The 18,022-nt window shown below is 37.8% G+C and overlaps 1 protein-coding gene across 1 annotated transcript; it reads left to right on the forward strand.

Moving 5' to 3' along the window:
- Positions 1–14,049: 14,049 nt before the first annotated feature.
- Positions 14,050–15,635, forward strand: LOC140735082 (protein PERCC1). Its single transcript, XM_073059881.1, has 2 exons — positions 14,050–14,131; positions 14,749–15,635. The coding sequence occupies exon 2, from the start codon at positions 14,790–14,792 to the stop codon at positions 15,633–15,635; it is 846 nt and encodes a 281-aa protein (XP_072915982.1). The 5' UTR covers positions 14,050–14,131; positions 14,749–14,789.
- The last annotated feature ends 2,387 nt before the right edge of the window (positions 15,636–18,022 follow it).

Raw genomic sequence — 18,022 nt, forward strand, 5'->3', positions numbered from 1 at the left:
TTTCTACTTGAATATCAGTGTGACCATCTGCACATGGAGCCCAGGAAATCGGCACCATCTTAAATTGATTTTTTGCATGTGTATTTTCTTAGGACAAAGATCCTATAGAAGTGAAGCATAAAAGGAGTGAAGTCATGGACCATATATGGATTACAGAGGAGGATGTCGTTGCTGTCTTGAGGCAGATTAGGGTGGAATCATCTACAGGGCTTAACAAGATGTTCCTTTGGACCTTGTAGGAGTCCAGTGCAGAAATTCCAGGGGCCCTAGCAGAAGTATTTAAAATATCCTTAGCCATGGGTGAAGTGCTGGAGGATTGGAGGATATTAAAAATTGTTCTGTTGTTTAAGAAAGGCTCTAAGAATAAGATGGAAATTATAGGCCAGTGAGCTCGCTATCAACGGTTGGTAAGCTATTTGAAGGGACAGCGTATGTAAATATTTGAATGGACAGGGATTTGATAGGGATAGTCAACATGGCTTTATGCATGGCAGGTCATGTCTAACAGACCTTATAGACTTTTTTAGGATTCAGAGAAGATTCACCACAATGATTCCAGGAATGAGAGGGTTACCGTATGAGGAACATCTGGCAGTTCTTGGGCTGTATTCCCTGGAGTTCAGGAGAATGAGGGAGTAGCTCTTAGAAATATTCCAAATGTTAAAAGGCCTGAATAGATTACATATGGCAAAGTTATTTCCCATTATAGGGGATTCTAGGACAAGAGGGCAAGACTTCAGATCGAAGGACGTCCTTTTAGAACTGAGATGCGGAGAAGTTACTTTAGTCAGAAGGTGGTAAATCTGTGGAATTTGTTGCCATGAATAGCTGTGGAGGCCAAGTCTTTGGGTGTATTCAAAGCAGAGATTGATAGGTTCTAGATTAGCCATGGCATCAAAAGGTGTGGGGTGAAAGCAGGGGAGTGGGGATGACTGAATGAAGTGGATCAGCCCATGATTGAATGGCAGAGCAGACTCGATGGGCTGAATGTCCTGCTTCTGCTCCTAAAACTTATGGTCTTATGGTCTTTTAACTAAGTTACCTGGAAAGTTGATGAAGGAAAAGTAGTAGATGTTGTCTATATGGACTTTAGCAAAGTCTTTAACAACTTCTCACATGGAATTCCCTTGGCATTCAACATTGGCTTTGTGGGAGAAGCTAGAGAGCAGTAGTAGATGGTTGCTTCTCTGACTGGAGGCCTGTGACTAGTGGTGTACCACAAAGCTTGGTGATAGGTCCACAATTATTTGTCATCTGTATCAATGATTTGGATGATAATGCGGTTAAACCGATTCTGCAAACTTTCAGAGGACACTAAGACTGCTGGGGGTATACTGGGCAGTGAGGAGGACTAGCAAAGCTTTGCATTGAGATCTGGCCAGCTGGAAACATGGGCTGAAAAATAGCAGATGGAATTTAATGCCGGACAAGTGTGAAGTGTGCACTTTGGAAGGACAAACCAAGGTAGGACTTACACAGTAAACAATAGGGCACTGAGGAGTGCAGTGGAACAGAGGGATCTGGAAATAAAGATCCATAATTCCTTGAGCGTGGCAGCACAAGTAGATAGTGTTGTAAAGAGAGCTATTGGTACATTGGCTTTCAAAGTTTTGAGTACAGGAGTTGGGATGTTATGTTAAAGTTGTTTAAGACATTGGTAAGTGTTGTGACTGTGAACAAAGTCACCAGAGATACATTGAAAGCTGGTGGATATAGAAGTCTTCATTCAGCAAAACAAGCAGCAGGCAGCATATTCGAGACATGCTTGGAAGAAGAGGCCGGTCTGTCCCAATACTACATGACATTTTTATATACTAAATATCAAAGGTAACAGCAGGAATAAGGATCAGGATCAGAATCAAGTTTATTATCACCGGCATGTACCATAAAATTTGTTAACTTAGCAGCAGTTCGATGCAATAAATAATCTAGCAGAGAAAAGAAATAATAATAAATAAAATAAAAATAATAATAATTAATAAACAAGCAAATCAATTATAGATTACATATATTGAATAGATTTTTAAAAATGCAAAAACAGAAATACTGTGCATTAAAAAAAAGTGAGGTAGTGTCCAAAGATTCAATGTCCTTTCAGGAATCGGATGGCAGAGGGGAAGAAGCTGTTCCTGAATCACTGAGTGTGTGCCTTCAGGCTTCTGTACCTCCTACCTGATGGTAACAGTGAGAAAAGGGCATGCCCTGGGTACTGGAGGTCCTTAATAATGGACACTGGCTTTCTGACACACCGCTCCCTGAAGATGTCCTGGGTACTTTGTAGGCTAGTACCCAAGATGGAGCTGACTAGATTTACAACTCTCTGCAGCTTCTTTCGGTCAAGTGCAGAAGCACACCCTTCCCCCTTAATAGACAGTGATGCAGCCTGTCAGAATGCTCTCCACAGTACAACTATAGAAGTTTTTGAGTGTATTTATTGACATGCCAAATCTCTTCAAACTCCTAATAAAGTATAGCCACTGCCTTGCCTTTTTGATAACTCCATCGATATGTTGGGACCAGGTTAGATCCTCAGAGATCTTGACACAAGTCTATAGTTACAATGTATCTACAGTGCTTCCTTTGAATTACATATCCATCTTCACCCAAAATGAATGTTAATTCTTACTGACTCTGGACTGCATCATGTATATGCAGGCATCTGAGGTCAAATTCAGTGTTTCTACATTTTCAGTCCACACCAAAATGAAGCTCCAGGAAGACCATTGTTCAGAGCTGCACTTTAAAATCAATCTACAATCTATGTTCAGGTCTAAAGACTGGCTGCTGTTGAAATTAGTATTTGCTATATACCATAACTACAGAATACGCCCTAACAGTGAGGCCTAATTTGGAGTACTGTGTGCAGTTTTCCTCATTATCTAAAGGAAAGATGTCAATAAGATTGAAAGAATGCAGAGGATGTTGCCAAGCCTTGAGGATCTGAGTTATATGGAAAAATTGAATAGATCAGGACTTTATTTCTTGGAGCGAAGAAGAATAAGGGGAGATTTGATAGAGATATACAAAATTGTGAGGGGTGTAGATCGAGCCTAGCAGGCATTCTCTACTGAGATTGGGTGAAACTAGAGGTCATGGATTAAGGGTGAAAGGTGAAATGTTTAACAGGAACATGAGGGGGAGCTTCTTCAGTGTGAAATAAGCTGCCATCAGAAGTGGTGGATGTAGTTCGATTTCAACATTTAAGAGAAATTTGGATAGGTAGATGGATGGGAGAGGTATGGAGGGCTATTGTCCTGGTGCAAATCAATGGGTCTGGGCAGAATTACAGTTTGGCATATTGTTTAGATCAGATGGGCCAAAAGACCTGCTTCTGTGCTGTAGTGTTCAATGATGCTAAATAAATTACATATATAAAATTAAGAGAGGGATAGACAGTGTAAATAGTCAGAGTCTATTTCCTATAGTCGGAGTGTCTAAAACTAGTGGGCAGTGGTTTAAGGTGAGGAGGGTAAAGTTTAAAGAAGATCTGAAGATATATTTTTCTCACAAGGAGTAATTGGTATGAGTTACCAGAGGAGGTGGTAGAGGCAGGAATAGTAACATTTAAGAGGCATCTGGACAGGTATTTAAATGAACAAGGCAAAAGGGATACAGACGTAGGGCAGGCAAGTAGCGGATGTATTTCCTGCGGCTCTTGAGGAAATACGGTCTGCCTCAGGAATTGCTGCTGCAGTTCTACACTGCAGTCATTGAGTCTGTCCTGTGCACCTCCATCATTGTGTGGTTTGGAGCCGCCACCAAGCAGGATAGAACCAGACTACAGCGCACAGTGAGGACTGCCGAGCGCATCATTGGAGCCTCCCTGCCCTCTATTGTGGACCTGTACTCTCCCAGGTTGAAGAAGAGGGTGGGGAACATCATAAAGGACTCCTCCCATCCTGCGCACGGACTGTTTGATCTGCTTCCGTCTGGTAAGCGCTTCAGATCCCTCCAGACTAAGACTAATAGGCACTGGAGAAGTTTTTTCCCTACTGCGGTCACTTTGCTGAACAGTTAACTGCCGGTTAACTGCCGGTTAACTGTCGGCTAACTATTACTTGGATTGCACTACCTGTATGTATAATCTATATTTTCATTTATATTTATCAATATTATTGTTATGAGCAGAGAGACAACTTCTGCCAGAAGTAAATTCCTTGCATGTGCATAGGTACTTGGCGATTAAAGTCTGATTCTGATTCTGATTCTGATAAAAAGGTCAATCCGGCTCCTCCCAGCAACTGTTTCTCCAATTTATTTAGTGGGTCTGCTGCTATTTTAACAGATTTAGCTTCCAGACTTAAACTATTTACATAGTTTGCAAATGTGCCTCCAATGCTGGCTGTCATTGCAAGTTCTGTAAATAAGCTTTCCAAATGTCACTCAAATAAGCAATTGTCAGTCTTTACCTGACAACCTCCAAATCCACTGCACTGTCACCTTGCTGTCCGAGGCAAGCTTCAGGAGGCGCAGAAGACCTGTGAACCTGCAGCCATTCTCACGAAACTGAACTTGGCCATTTTGATTTGGTTGCTTGCTGTACGCTGACACATTTGTGTTGAATGTGGAAATCACTGGGCTAACAGCAATTTCCCAAACATTGTCAGTTTTAGCACACTTAAGCTCACAATTGTTCCCAAACACAAACACTTCTGAGGATTATGTTATGTTCCATAATTTTTATTTCTTTGATATATATCTGTATTCCTCTTTTATAATTCACCTTGTACTTAACTTCACACTGTCCTTCACAAAGGATCTGTTGAACACACAGTCCAGAAGTCCCTCAAGTCAAATAATGAAATTTCAGGCTGAGCCCTTCATCTTCATCTTCTTCATCAATACTTCTGTTAACTTACCAAAACATCATGTTTATTCCTCTCCATAGATGCTGCCTGACTTGATGAATTCCTCCAGCATTTTGTGTGTGTTGCTAAGTATTTGCATAATCTGCAGAATATCCTGTGTTTACCACACACTCACGGTGTTGTTAGTTTTCATCTGTGAACATTGGATTTCTGCTCAGGTTGGACATCCAAATTTCCAGACTTCTCTTGAACTATTCTGTCCCCACATTACATGACAAGGTTCAACTGCTGTACATGAAATACACAATTCAGTTGCTTAAGATTTAAAGTAACTTTATCCATCCTGTAATCCCAATCATGCCCCGTGCTGCACAGTAGCGGTTGTATGGATTAGTAAGTTATGGAAATGCTTTGTTGGTGCTGGAAGCATGCCAACGCTTGTGGGCTGCACCCAGCGCATCCTTGGACTGTGTTGGCTGTTTGCATAAACAATGCATTTCACTATATATTTCAATGGTTTGATGCACATGTGACAACTAAAGTTCATCTTCACCTTCTTCATCATTACTACTGTACGGGAATTATACGGGGCCTTGGGCGCAGCTCTGATGCCAACAGAGTCTCAATTCTACTTCTTCTGGATCTAAGTGCTGCCTTCGACACCATTGACCACAACATTCTCCCAGATCACCTTGAGAACTGAGTTGGCCCCTGTGGTAGTTGGATTCTGGTAATCCCTAAAATGGTTTTGTTCATATATCTTACAGAGAAAATACCTTGTCTGTCTTGGAGACCAATTTTCTAAGAGATACAATGAACCTTTTACTGTACCACAAGGAAGCAGTCTTGTTTTCTTACTCTTCTCCTTATACACATTATTAGAGAGAGAAAAAAACTTGATTTCCCCAATTATGCAGGAGATATATAATTGTATATTTGTGCCTGATGATGATAACATTTTCTCTGACTTCTGATTTGTCTGCAATAAACATATGAATGAGCTATAATTTCCTAAAACTAAATGAAGTTAAAACTGAAATACTTTTGGTTGGCCCCAGAGCCAAAAGAAATCAACTTCTTGATAAATTTGGGAACTTGATTCCCCTTGTAAAGTCAGAAGTAACAAGCCTGGGTGTTACCTTTGATTTGGGTTTGAATTTTAAATCCCCATAAAGAAAGTGACCAGAGCAGAATTTCTACACTTAAGAAATATTGAAAAGGTATGTCCATTACAGTCAAATAATGATGCTGAAAAACCAATTTACATCTTATATCGAATAGATTATTGCAATGCACTTGTTTCCTGTCCTTCCAAAGCAATCTATTCTCAAACTTCAACTTATTCCAAATGCTACAGCTAGAAAAACCAGGATGAGGGAACATATCACTCCCATCCTAGCTACTCTGCATTGGCATCCTGTATCTTCCAGAATTGATTTTAAATTTATTTTATTCATTTTTAAAGCTCTTAATGATCTGGGACAGGAGTGCATCACAGAATTGCTTTTGTTTTATCATCTTCCTTGAGTTCTGAAGTCTTCCACTGGTCTCTTAAATTGAAACAATCTTCCTCAAAAGATAATTGGCAGGTCAGCCTTTTGAACTGCAGTACGCCCCACCCTGTGGAATTCAATATCTAAAACCATAAGGGATGCAGACCCAGCTGACACTTTTATATGCCAAATGAATGCCAGCTTCTGTACCTCTTTCCTGATGGTAACAATGTGAAGAGGGTGTGTCCTGGGTGGTGGGGATCCTTAATGCTGTCTTGGATACTATAGAGGATAGTACCCATAATGGAGCTGACTAATTTTACAAGTTTCTGCAACTTACTTCGACTTGTGCAGTAGCCCACCTCCCCCCTCCATACTAGACGGTGATGCAGCCAGTCAAAATGCTTTCCACAGTACATTTGTAGAAGTTTTTGAGTGTTTTAGTTGACAAATCTCCTCAAACTCCTAATGAAAGATAGCCACTGTCTTGCCTCCTTTATAGCTGCATCGCTACGTTGCAGTATTATTGTTATAAATAAATTATTATTATCAATTCGCAATAATCCTGCTGGTACTTCAGGTAATTTTGCTGTGTAACCTCAACTAAAAATTCTAGCCTGCACTGTTCTTCACTCCAGGAACTGATAGGAATCTTTAGCTTTGCCCCAGTTTTATATCCAGGGACTGACTTGACTGCCTCTTTATATCCAACCCCATTCTATTTCCTCATTTTTAATTTTTACACCTCCTCTTTATTTTCATTTCTCATTCCTCTACCTTTTCAGATTCTCATCCTAACATTCAATACTTCTCAGACTTCCTGAAGTATTGCACCTTCAACTCTATGACCTCCACCTGCTTGAATACGCCTGAAGCTTTTTTTAATAACCCTCACAACCTTCAACAAGATAATCACCCAGCTCCATCTATCTCAGCTCCTGTGCTGTTAAAACCATGCATTTATTATGTCCAGACAACATTGCTCTAATGTATCTTGATGATTTAGTGTTTGCTGTACAGATATTTATTTTGCTAATCGTTTGCAAGTGGTTCTTAGAAAAATAAAACAAAAAAGACTTTTCATCAGTGAAAGAAATACTGGTGACCAAGGACCTTTTAATAGAGGTTCTGTGCTCAGTTGATTATACATTTTATTGTTTTTCCCAAATTTTGACCTCAGTGGCCATTTATTTTCATCTGACAAGACAAATGGGATGTAATTACGTAAACAACCATGGAACATTCAACATAGAACAAGCAAAGAAAGCAACTTCAATTGCAACAATTAACTCCTCAAAGTTGAAAATATTATCAGTCATTTGAGTGACCAAGATTGCTGGGAGACAGGGCAGGACAAATAATTATTTTGTGAAAAATTATATGTATTGATAACTAACTGCTATGCGATGGAATAGCACGCGACAGCAAAAACATATATTGACTGCATCTGTAAGCTACCATGTACTGATTCCAAGTCAGACTGTTCAGAGTTGCATGTGAAAGTCAGAGAGAATTTCCATGTCACTTTTTCACTCCTTTGTGGCCATTCATTCATTGTGAAATGCAATTGTTTGTCAATCTTAGTAGTTTTATGTATAGTTTTTCATAAGCTCTATTGTGTTTTTTTTCCTGTAAATGCCTGCAAGAAACTGATCTCAAGGGAGCATATAGCAACTTTTACATACTTTGATAATAAATTTACTTTGAACTTTGAACAATCAAGATGAAGAACTCTTCATTATACCTGAGAAAGAGAGAAATAAATTAGTCTCTGTAGCAGCAGATTGTGTCTAAAATGAACCGCCCTGTGAATACCCCTCAGAACAAAGGCTGGCGGGGTAGATGCTAAAAGGATGTTTTCCCTAGAGGTTATCTAGAACTGGAGGGCGAAGTTTCAGAAGAAGACAAGGAAGAATTTCTTTTCTCTGTGTTGTGAATCATTGATATTCTCTTCTTCAATGGGCTTGAAGGTGGAGTTATTGAATATAATCAAGACAAATATTGGCAGATATTCAATCTCTAAAGGAGTCATGGGGTACGGGAAGAGTGTAGGAAAGTGGAGTTGGAGAGAGGACAGGAAAGTTAATCAAGATTGGATCTAAGATAAGATCATAATCTTATTAAAGATCAAGTAGCTTATTGGTTACTCCTTCATTTTATTACGTTCATTCCCCTTGAACAAAGGTGATTATTAAAATAGAAGAAAATTCATAACTGAAAAAACATCGCATTTTATGCATCATTAAAACTCTCATAATCTCGGATAAAATAGCAGCATACATTTTTTAAACCAAGAATGCAGCAAGGTACAAATAAGGCCTACAGAAGGGCAGAAAAAGGCTGTGCACTTTCCTGAGACAAAGGAACACAAAGAGCAAAGGAGGAGGTATAAGCCATAATCTGATACGAAGATAAGGCATGTGGCTCAAATGTCTCATTTTGTTATAAATACTAGGTATTGGAGAGCACATCAAGGGCAGCATCTGCTAGGACATATGCTCCAGCAAGTACATGTTACGCTATTGGATCATTAGAGGCTTTATAGTCACCAGATGGTCAAATATTCAGTCAATGAATACAGCAATACTTGAACCAAGATGCTGAACAAAAAAACAGGGAGAGACTTTCAACCATGAGTGCAAACTAACGTAGCACTAATGCTTTAATAATAAAAAAAGAAAACTTGTATCTCTGAATAAAATATGTTCACATTTTGATGTAAATGCTTGCAAAGATGTAGTGCTATTCCTTATGTATGTGTATGAATGATTGCAAGGCATAACTGGTATATTTGCCAGAAATTGGAGTCTCAGTTGAGATAATAGTCCTGAGAATCAGAACGTGTGATTAACTAGAATTCATTCAGTGAAGTGCAAGCAATTTATAATCTTATTACTTTGTGTTCAGTCCAGCACCTAGCCAGTGCTAACCAAGCTATTCCTTGACTACAACACCAGGGCAATATTAAATGTGGCTAGTACTCATTAAAGCTAACACATATTGTTTACAGCTAATCTTCATTTAATCTTCATAATACATCTGTATTATTGCCAGAGTATGTGGCAAGTTTCAACGAAGACATCCTTGGTGAAGTCTAGGCTTCATGCACATTGTTCTCATTAAGTTTCAGTAGACGGATTCCTCTCTGAACTTACTAGACACATTTCGGATTTCCCATCTAGCACCTAATTCTGTATATCTTCGGTTGATATTTTTTCAATTATACCATACAACAAAGGAAATGGTTGATGTTGCATCCATATCTGGAAACAATGGTTTTTTAACAAAGCCTAAAGTCGCAGCTTTACGCCTTTCTGCACCTGTCCCATCACTCCCTGCAGATTACTGCAATTTAAATCATCTGAAGAAAGAAAAAGTTTGTAGAACTAACAAGAACTCAACTTATCATGAACATATAAGCTGTTCGTGATATTTTTAAATGACTGACACTGAGACATAGGGAATCTTTCCTGCTGCATACAGTGTATTCACCTATTGGTATTTAACAGAAGAAATTATATTAAGTCCAATGAATACTAATTGATGTCTTGACTTGGTTGCATTGTATTGTATATCTCTGGTGACTGTTGATTATGTAATATTAATACCTTCATCAGTGTGGAATCTGACACAGCTTGTACCACAAGTGCACACAAATACTGCTAATACCATTGTAATCTTCATAGGTCTCCTCTCAAGATGAAAAATATGCTACCTACTCTAGTTAATCCTTAACATCCAGTATATTACTGTACCAAAGGAACTAATAAATGTCAACAGAGCAAATAAAGTACAAATTTGTAGTACTGTTTGTAGTAATTTGTAATAAAGTACTGTTATGCGTGTCTTTCAGGTTTCAATTATTATAATACTTTTGAATATCTTTTAAATATAAGAACATGAGAAAACAGGAGCAGGAAAAAGGCCAAGCAGGAGTACCAATCATGCGTGTAGTATTATGTTTTCTGATGATTTTTTAACTCCTTGGTTTTTTTTCTATTCTTCCAATAGTTACAAAGGTCAGGCATTCTCTTAGCTTCATTTTTATAACTGGTCTCCAAAATGAATCCTTGTTGTCCCAATGAAGCAATTTGACCATTATGACAGAATTTGAGAAGGTAATCTGAGGAGAACAACTTCTTTATTGAATCTTTTTGATTTGTTAGTGAAACTGAAAGAATGGAATGGTTGGTATTGAATGTAATCTTCTTTTAAAGTATTCTTAAATAGCAATGAATGTTTTTTTGAATATTCTTAAATAGTAATAAATAGTTATTACTCTGAGGCCAAATTTGTAAATTCAAAAACCTGAATGCAGATGTCTTCAATCCAGACTCAAACTATACTGATTATAGTCTGAGATAAGAAAGTCTATTACATCAAGATAGTATAACATGTAGTCCACAACTTGAACATAAAGGATTGTTTTATAATTTGAATTTTGAAATCATTTTCCACACTACCTTCACAACTCTTTTTCACATTTTTCACATTCTTTTTGCCTATTATCCAATTCGTAGGGTATTTTGAAATAATAAAGACTAACTCTGTGGGTGTGTCCATCTGCAGAATCAGAGATAAAAATAATGCTATTACCGTAAGACCATAAGACATTGGAGCAGAATTAGGCCATTCAGCTCATCAAGTCTGCTCCACCATTCCAATATGGCTGATCCCGGATCCCACTCAACCTGCCATCTCGCCATATCCTTTGATGCCCTGACCGATCAGAAAACTATCAACTTCCGCGTAAAATATACCCATGGACTGGACTTCCACCACAGTCTGTGGCAGAGCATTCCACAGATTTACTACTCTCTAGCTAAAAAAAGTTTTTCCTTACCTATTCTAAAGGATTTGCCCTCAATTTTGAGACTGTGCCCTGTAGTTCTGGATACCCCCACCATAGGAAACAAGTTCTTCATATCCACCCTATCTAGTCCTTTCAACATTCGGTAGGTTTCAATGAGATCCCCCCCACATTCTTCTAAATTCCAGTGAGTACAGGCCCAAAGCTGCCAAATGCTTCTCATATGTTAACCCCTTCATCCCCAAAATCATCCTCATGAACCTCCTCTGGATTCTCACCAATGACAACACATCCTTTCTGAGATATGGGGCCCTAAACTGTTTGACAATACCCCATGTGCGGCCTGACTAGTGTCTTATAAAGTTTCAGCATTATCTCCTTGCTTTTATATTCTAGTCCCTTTGAAATAAATGCTAACATTGCATTTGCCAACAGACTCAAACTGTAAATTAAGCTTCTGGGAGTCTTGCACGAGGACTCCTAAGTCTCTCTGCACCTCTGATGTTTGAATCTTCTCCCCATTTAGATAACAGTCCACACTATTGTTCCTTTTACCAAAATGCATTATCATACATTTCCCAATACTGTATTCCATCTGCCACTTTTTTGCCCATTCTTCCAATTTGTTTAAGTCCTGCTGCAATCACATTCCTTCCTCAGCATTACCTACCCCTCCACCTGTCTTTGTATCATCCACAAGCTTTGCCACAAAACCATCAATTCCATTATCTAAATCATTGGCAAATAATGTTAAAAGTAGTGGTCCTAATACTAACCCCCTAAGAAACACCACTAGTCATTAGTCACTAGTCAATTACCTCTTCCAAAGGTTGCCTATGTAAGTAGTAGAAATAGTAGACAGCCGTCGATCCCAGGGGATCATTGCTTTACACCTCTGGTGGACTGTGTCCTCTCCAGGTTGCAGCCAGGATGGAAAGATTTGAAGAATCGGCTGTTACTCATGCAGCGAGTTCCCCTCTCCACGTCCCTGGTGTGGTCCAACGGAAGGGAAAGAGCCGATACAGCTTGGCACCAGTGTCGTCGCAGAGGTTGCCAGAATGAAGTTGTAAACAACATCAAACTGCCTTAGGGACCCGGCTCTAGATTTCTTCCTCGGGGTTTACTCCTGAAGCCTTTCCCATGAGTGGGTATGGCTGTAAATCAGTGGAGGTTTAAAATCAAAGTTTTCCTTCTCCAGTAGTAGAATAAATGACTGCATAAATGACTATCCCACAACAACTTCAGGTAATCTACTCTGTTTTGGTAAAACTCAAGTTATAAACTCAAAAAATAAAATTGCAGTTTAAGTTTTAAATAAGATTCATATTATTAAAAGAAAATTTTCACAATTATTAAATTGAAGCTCTGTCCTAGATTAGTTATTTAAAATGTGCTTGAAATTACAATATTTATAGCTATAAACACTTGAAAGTCAGAACTCCCTCACCCTTAATAGCAGTGTACTGGAGGGTTTAAAATTCAAATTCTTCCACTTGCTTCCATTGTTATATTCTTCAATCAATCAATAAATATCCTGTCAAAGACAGGTTAGGACAACGAGCAATAATTTGCCTTTCTATAACACTTTAAAAACAGCAAAACAATAAGATACTTTAAAAATGAACAAAATTGGCTATCCATCCCCATATTGAAATAATGAGGAGTGGTGACCAGGAACTTGGACCTTGAGGAATATTCTAAAGGTAGAGAAATGGAGAGGCTTAGAAAGGAAAATCTGAAGCTTACAGGTAATGTCAAATGCATGATTCTCAAAGTGGAGCAATAAAAATCAGTGGTTTGCAAGAGGCCATATTTGGAGCATTCTTTGACTCTCAATGGGCAGTAGGCCTGGTGGAGGTTTCATAGATGGGGAAAAGAGGGACTTTGAAGAAAAATATGAAAATATTAATATTGAATGTTGCTGAACCAGGAGCAAATACAGATTGGAAAACACAACAATGGAGAATGACAGACTTGATTCAACCTAGGAAAAAGGAAGAAAACCTTTGAGTGAGCTGAAATCTTACAGAGATCAAAAAAGTGAGAAGATAGACGTAGAGAAATGGAAGCGTTAAATACAGAATTAATGAAGGGTGAAGGATTTCAGCAACAGATGACCTTAGGCTAAGATTAGATACTGGTAAGTTACATAATACATCAAAATAAAAAAGAGATACAAGACGTGTGGAATCTGATATGTTCCTGAAGATGTCAATGATGGACAACGTAAAGATAGGAAATAGGAAAGTCCTGCTTGCATTCAAAAGGAGTAGGCCAATGCCAGAATGATGGAAGTGCTTTAAATGAAGTAGTATTTTCATATTCTGAGAAGTATCTTTTAACTATATTTTTATTAAAAGGTAACTGCATCCTTTGGTCAACAATTTTGTAAAATAAATATACAATATTTTAAAACATCCATTAATTAGCTTGTTTTAAATTTAAGCCATACTGTATGCTTTGCTATTTAGAAGAATTGATAATTCTCAAACCATTGGCAGTGCATTTGATCGTGTACTAGTTTTCTAAATTATTGCTCCCTATCCTCTTTAAACACCGATTGTGTAATAACAATTATGTTTCTTAACTGTGCCTACTCAATAAGTCAAAATACCATGAAATTCAATTTTACGCCTATTTGACTCACATGATTTGAGCACAAATCAGAAGAGTTGATAAAAACCCTTTGGCCAAGTGTGAAGCCAGTTTAGCATCTGTGACATGGAGATTTAATAGCTGAATTTACAGGAACAGCACTTGAAAATTCCCTGGCAAGCAGGCCATTAAGCTAAAGCCTATCTTCCGTCCCTCTGATTTGCTTTCTTCAACACTCTCTGGTTGCTGGGTGCTAAAACAAACCTAAGCTCTGTTTACAAAGTCTACTATTACAATACTCCCACCAAATATTTGTCAAAAGTCAGTCCATGCAAAACTATAAATGCATTAATCACAGGTGTGGAACTGCTATTAAGGCAGGGTAGCTCTTTGGTGTGCTTTTCCAGTGTGACGGTATAATTCAGGTAAGAGCCATTACCTTGTTACCAATTTTGTAAAAGATCTTCTGAACCATTAAACAAACGTAAAGCTCTCAGCAACTCCTGTTGCATGAGATTTAAGGATTAGTGGTGACATAGTGATAAACATGATGAAAATTGTTAATTCTTTAGATGCTGTACTATAAAACACACTTGTTGTTAAGGAAATGTGAACTTCATAAAGTCAATTTATGAGCATTATTCAAATATAAGACAGACTTTTCAAGTAACAGACCTACATGTTAAAATCTAATGGAAGTCTGTATTAGAATTCGTTAAGAGGTGTACATTTAATAAGGTTTGAAGTTATTTGATTCATATTAAACATATCTACTGTTTTTAATGGAACATAGAAGTCACTGTTTTATTACACCATCTCCCAGATTAATGATTCAAGTTTATTGATAATCAATTTTTCTATGTAGAAACAACTGCTACCTGCAGAGTGTGTGTGTGTGTGTGTGTGTGTGTGTGTGTGTGTGTGTGTGTGTGTGTGTGTGTGTGTGTGTGTGTGTGTGTGTGTGTGTGTGTGTGTGTTGATATTAGATTGATAACATTGCAAAATCATGGCAATATACTGTATCTTTTTAAATTGTACACAGGGCAGTTACAAGCAAAAAAACAGAACCAAGATAAGCACGCAATGGCAGCAGGTGTGATAAAGAACATGTCTGATTTTAGACTAACACAAGCCTTTCAGCTTCCTTTTCTAAATCTCGATGTTCACCAGGACACGGATTTCCAGGAAACGTCTGAGGAAGAGGAAGAACTAGAGGATAACAGTGAAGAACAGAATTCAGGAAGCATTAGTAAATGCATTGGAGGTGAAAACTACGGTGCAATGCACCAGTCATTTACTCCTGCAGCAAACTGCACCAAAACCACGTTGCAGCTACTAAGGTTTACTGAGTTAATCAACAATGATATTCAGAAGTACTTTGGTAGGAAAAGCAAAGATGATGATCCTGATTCTTGCAATATCTACGAAGACAGGTTTTATTCTGGTAAATCAGGTAGAGAGCTATACTATGCAGACCTCATAAAAATTGCACAAGATGGAGATCAAGAAGAGGAGGAACCAAATGTATCTTTACTGCAACCCAAAGAAATAGACACTCAGGCACTGGAATTAATATGTGACAGAGAAAGCATTAAAAAATTAGGTCCCCTGGCAGAACTTTTTGAATATGGTTTATACAAATACATGAAACTATCAACCTTGAAGAGGAAAGACAGCAGGATGCAAAAACTGGATCAGAAGTATGCCAATGTAATCCCAATGCACAGACGAAAGCTTCCTTCATCTTTTTGGAAAGAGCCTGTTTCTCTTGTGCCTAGCTGCATCCTTCATACCAGCACACCTGATTTTAGTGATCTTCTGGCCAATTGGACTTCAGAATCAAATGGACAAGAACTCCAAGTTACTAGAGAAATCTCAGTTGAAATAAATAGACAGTCACTGGAATCTGAACCTTATCAGGCTGTATAATGCAAATAGTGATTTTTCATAAATCTCTTATTAAACGCCTGAGTGCTCATGTTTCTGCTATCCTTCTAAGATCTTAAGTATTTAGCTATAAGGGTAATCCCTAAAATTATTATTTTTGCTAACTTTAAAGTAATTCTCTACCTTATTTGAAGAATATGTCCTATGAATGATTAACGGAAAATGAAAGAAAATTTGAAACTATTAGCATCGCAGAAAAATTCATTCCATTGAATTTTCCTGAAGATTATCTGTAATTTATTGGCATTCAAATTTTGTATTGTGTTTTATATACTTGGATACCAACCAAGTGATGAAAATGTAAGTATTATTGTTACTTATTTATATTGACATGTAAATACGTAGACTATTGCGTTTTAATAAACTGTTACCAGAGCATGTTTGATCAAGTTGTTTATGTGATGATACAATTATTAATGTTGAAATTAAAACAATTTTTCAAATTTCCATCTATTTTCTTTAGCATTGGTGAGGTCTGTTGTCATATAGGTAGAATAATAGGACAGTCAGCAACAGTTAAGCAAATTATCAACATGTCATCTACCTTAGAACTAGGATTAATACCAGAAATAGTTTCAGGTTTTCCGTGTCTACAGTATTTGGCTTTTTATATTTACCCAGTTCTCTTGCATTGTAAATGTGCATTTTTACTTAAATGTCAGATCAAACACAGAAGAGCTTTTCCTTTAATGAATTGTTCTTGTCTGTCAAGGCTTTCATAAAACATTGCAACCTTCACAACATTTTAGACCTACACTATTCTACCTACTTAATGAAGAATCCAAGATGCTGTCCAAGTTGCATGCCATCTTGGACAATGTCTCCCATTGTGGTGAACTACATATACCTGTCTGGACTGCTCCTGTGGCTCCTCCCACAGACCCCTGTATAAAGGCGATTGAGGCCTGAGCCCGGCCTCATTCTCCAGGATGTAGTGTTGTTCATTCTTCCAGTCAATAAAAGCCGATATCTCGCTTCTTACGTCTCAGAGTGAGTTATTGATGATGGTGCATCACCCATCCACTCCATAATGTACTGGTTAGGCACAGGAGTACATTCAGCCAGAGACTCATTCCACCGAGATGCAACACTGAGTGTCATAGGAGGTCATTCCTACCTGTGGCCATCAAACTTTACAACTCCTCTCTCAGAGTGTCAGACACCTTGAGCCAATAGGCTGGTCCTAGACTTATTTCCATTTGGCATAATTTACCTATTATTATTTCATTATTTATGGTTTTATATTGCTATATTTCTATACTATTCTTGGTTGATGCAACTGTAACTAAACCCAATTTTCCTCGGGATCAATAAAGTATGTCTGTCTGTCTGTCAACCTTTACAATGCTTTAGACCTACAGTATTCTACCTACTTGATGAAAAACAGTAGAATATTACATTCCATTAAAAATTTGAGATTTAAAAATATTTTAAAATCTTTTCCTGGTAAATAGAATGGATGAAAACTTATGACTGAAGACTGAGTTGCTTTCTAATTAAATAAAATGATTCTCTGAATCAGACATGTTACCAAAATCAGAATAATTATCAAAGTCCTATATGAGGCGAAATTGGATGCTTTTGCACAGTACTGCTGCCACATAACAACAAGTTTTGAAATTGGATTTTGAATTGTTTTATTATTGTCACATGTACCAAAATAGAATGAAAAGCTTGCCGCATTATATAACTTTACATCATACAAGTCATTGATAACAAAACTGATTCAGATTCAGATTCTGGGAACCAATCTGAATCAGAGCATCAGTTTACTTAAGTAGGAAGCAACTAAATCTTCAGAAGCAAATTTACCTATGGGAAATATTTGATATTTCTCTGGGGTGTCAGCATAGAATACTTTAACAAATACTTCTTGTTTACACAACATTTGCTGTTTGTCTCAAATACTTAATAAATTCCAATCTGGAAATAACAGAAGACTTGACATCAGAAGCATCAATGAGTCATTTTTTAAATTTAAGTCAAACCCTCAACTGTTTAAAAACATCTTAGTTGTACAGATTAGAGATTGAGAGCAGAAATATATACAGTGGCTTCAGATTAGACTAACACTAAAGCATCAGTGAGTGATTTAGACCATAAGACACAGGAGCAGAATTGGGCTTTTTGGCCCATCAAGTCTGCTCAGCCATTCCACAATTGCTGATTTATTATCCTCTCAAACCCATTCTCATGCCTTCCCCCCATAACTGATGCCCTGACTAATCAAGAACCTATCAAGCTCCGCTTAAAATGTACTTAATGACTTAGCTTCCACAGCCGTCCTTGACATTGTATTCCACAAGTTCACCACCCTCTAGCTAAAGGAACTCCTCCTCATCTCTGTTCTAGATGGACGTCCTTCTATT

This window comes from Hemitrygon akajei, chromosome 11 (assembly GCF_048418815.1).
Source record: "Hemitrygon akajei chromosome 11, sHemAka1.3, whole genome shotgun sequence".
Lineage (NCBI taxonomy): Eukaryota > Metazoa > Chordata > Chondrichthyes > Myliobatiformes > Dasyatidae > Hemitrygon > Hemitrygon akajei.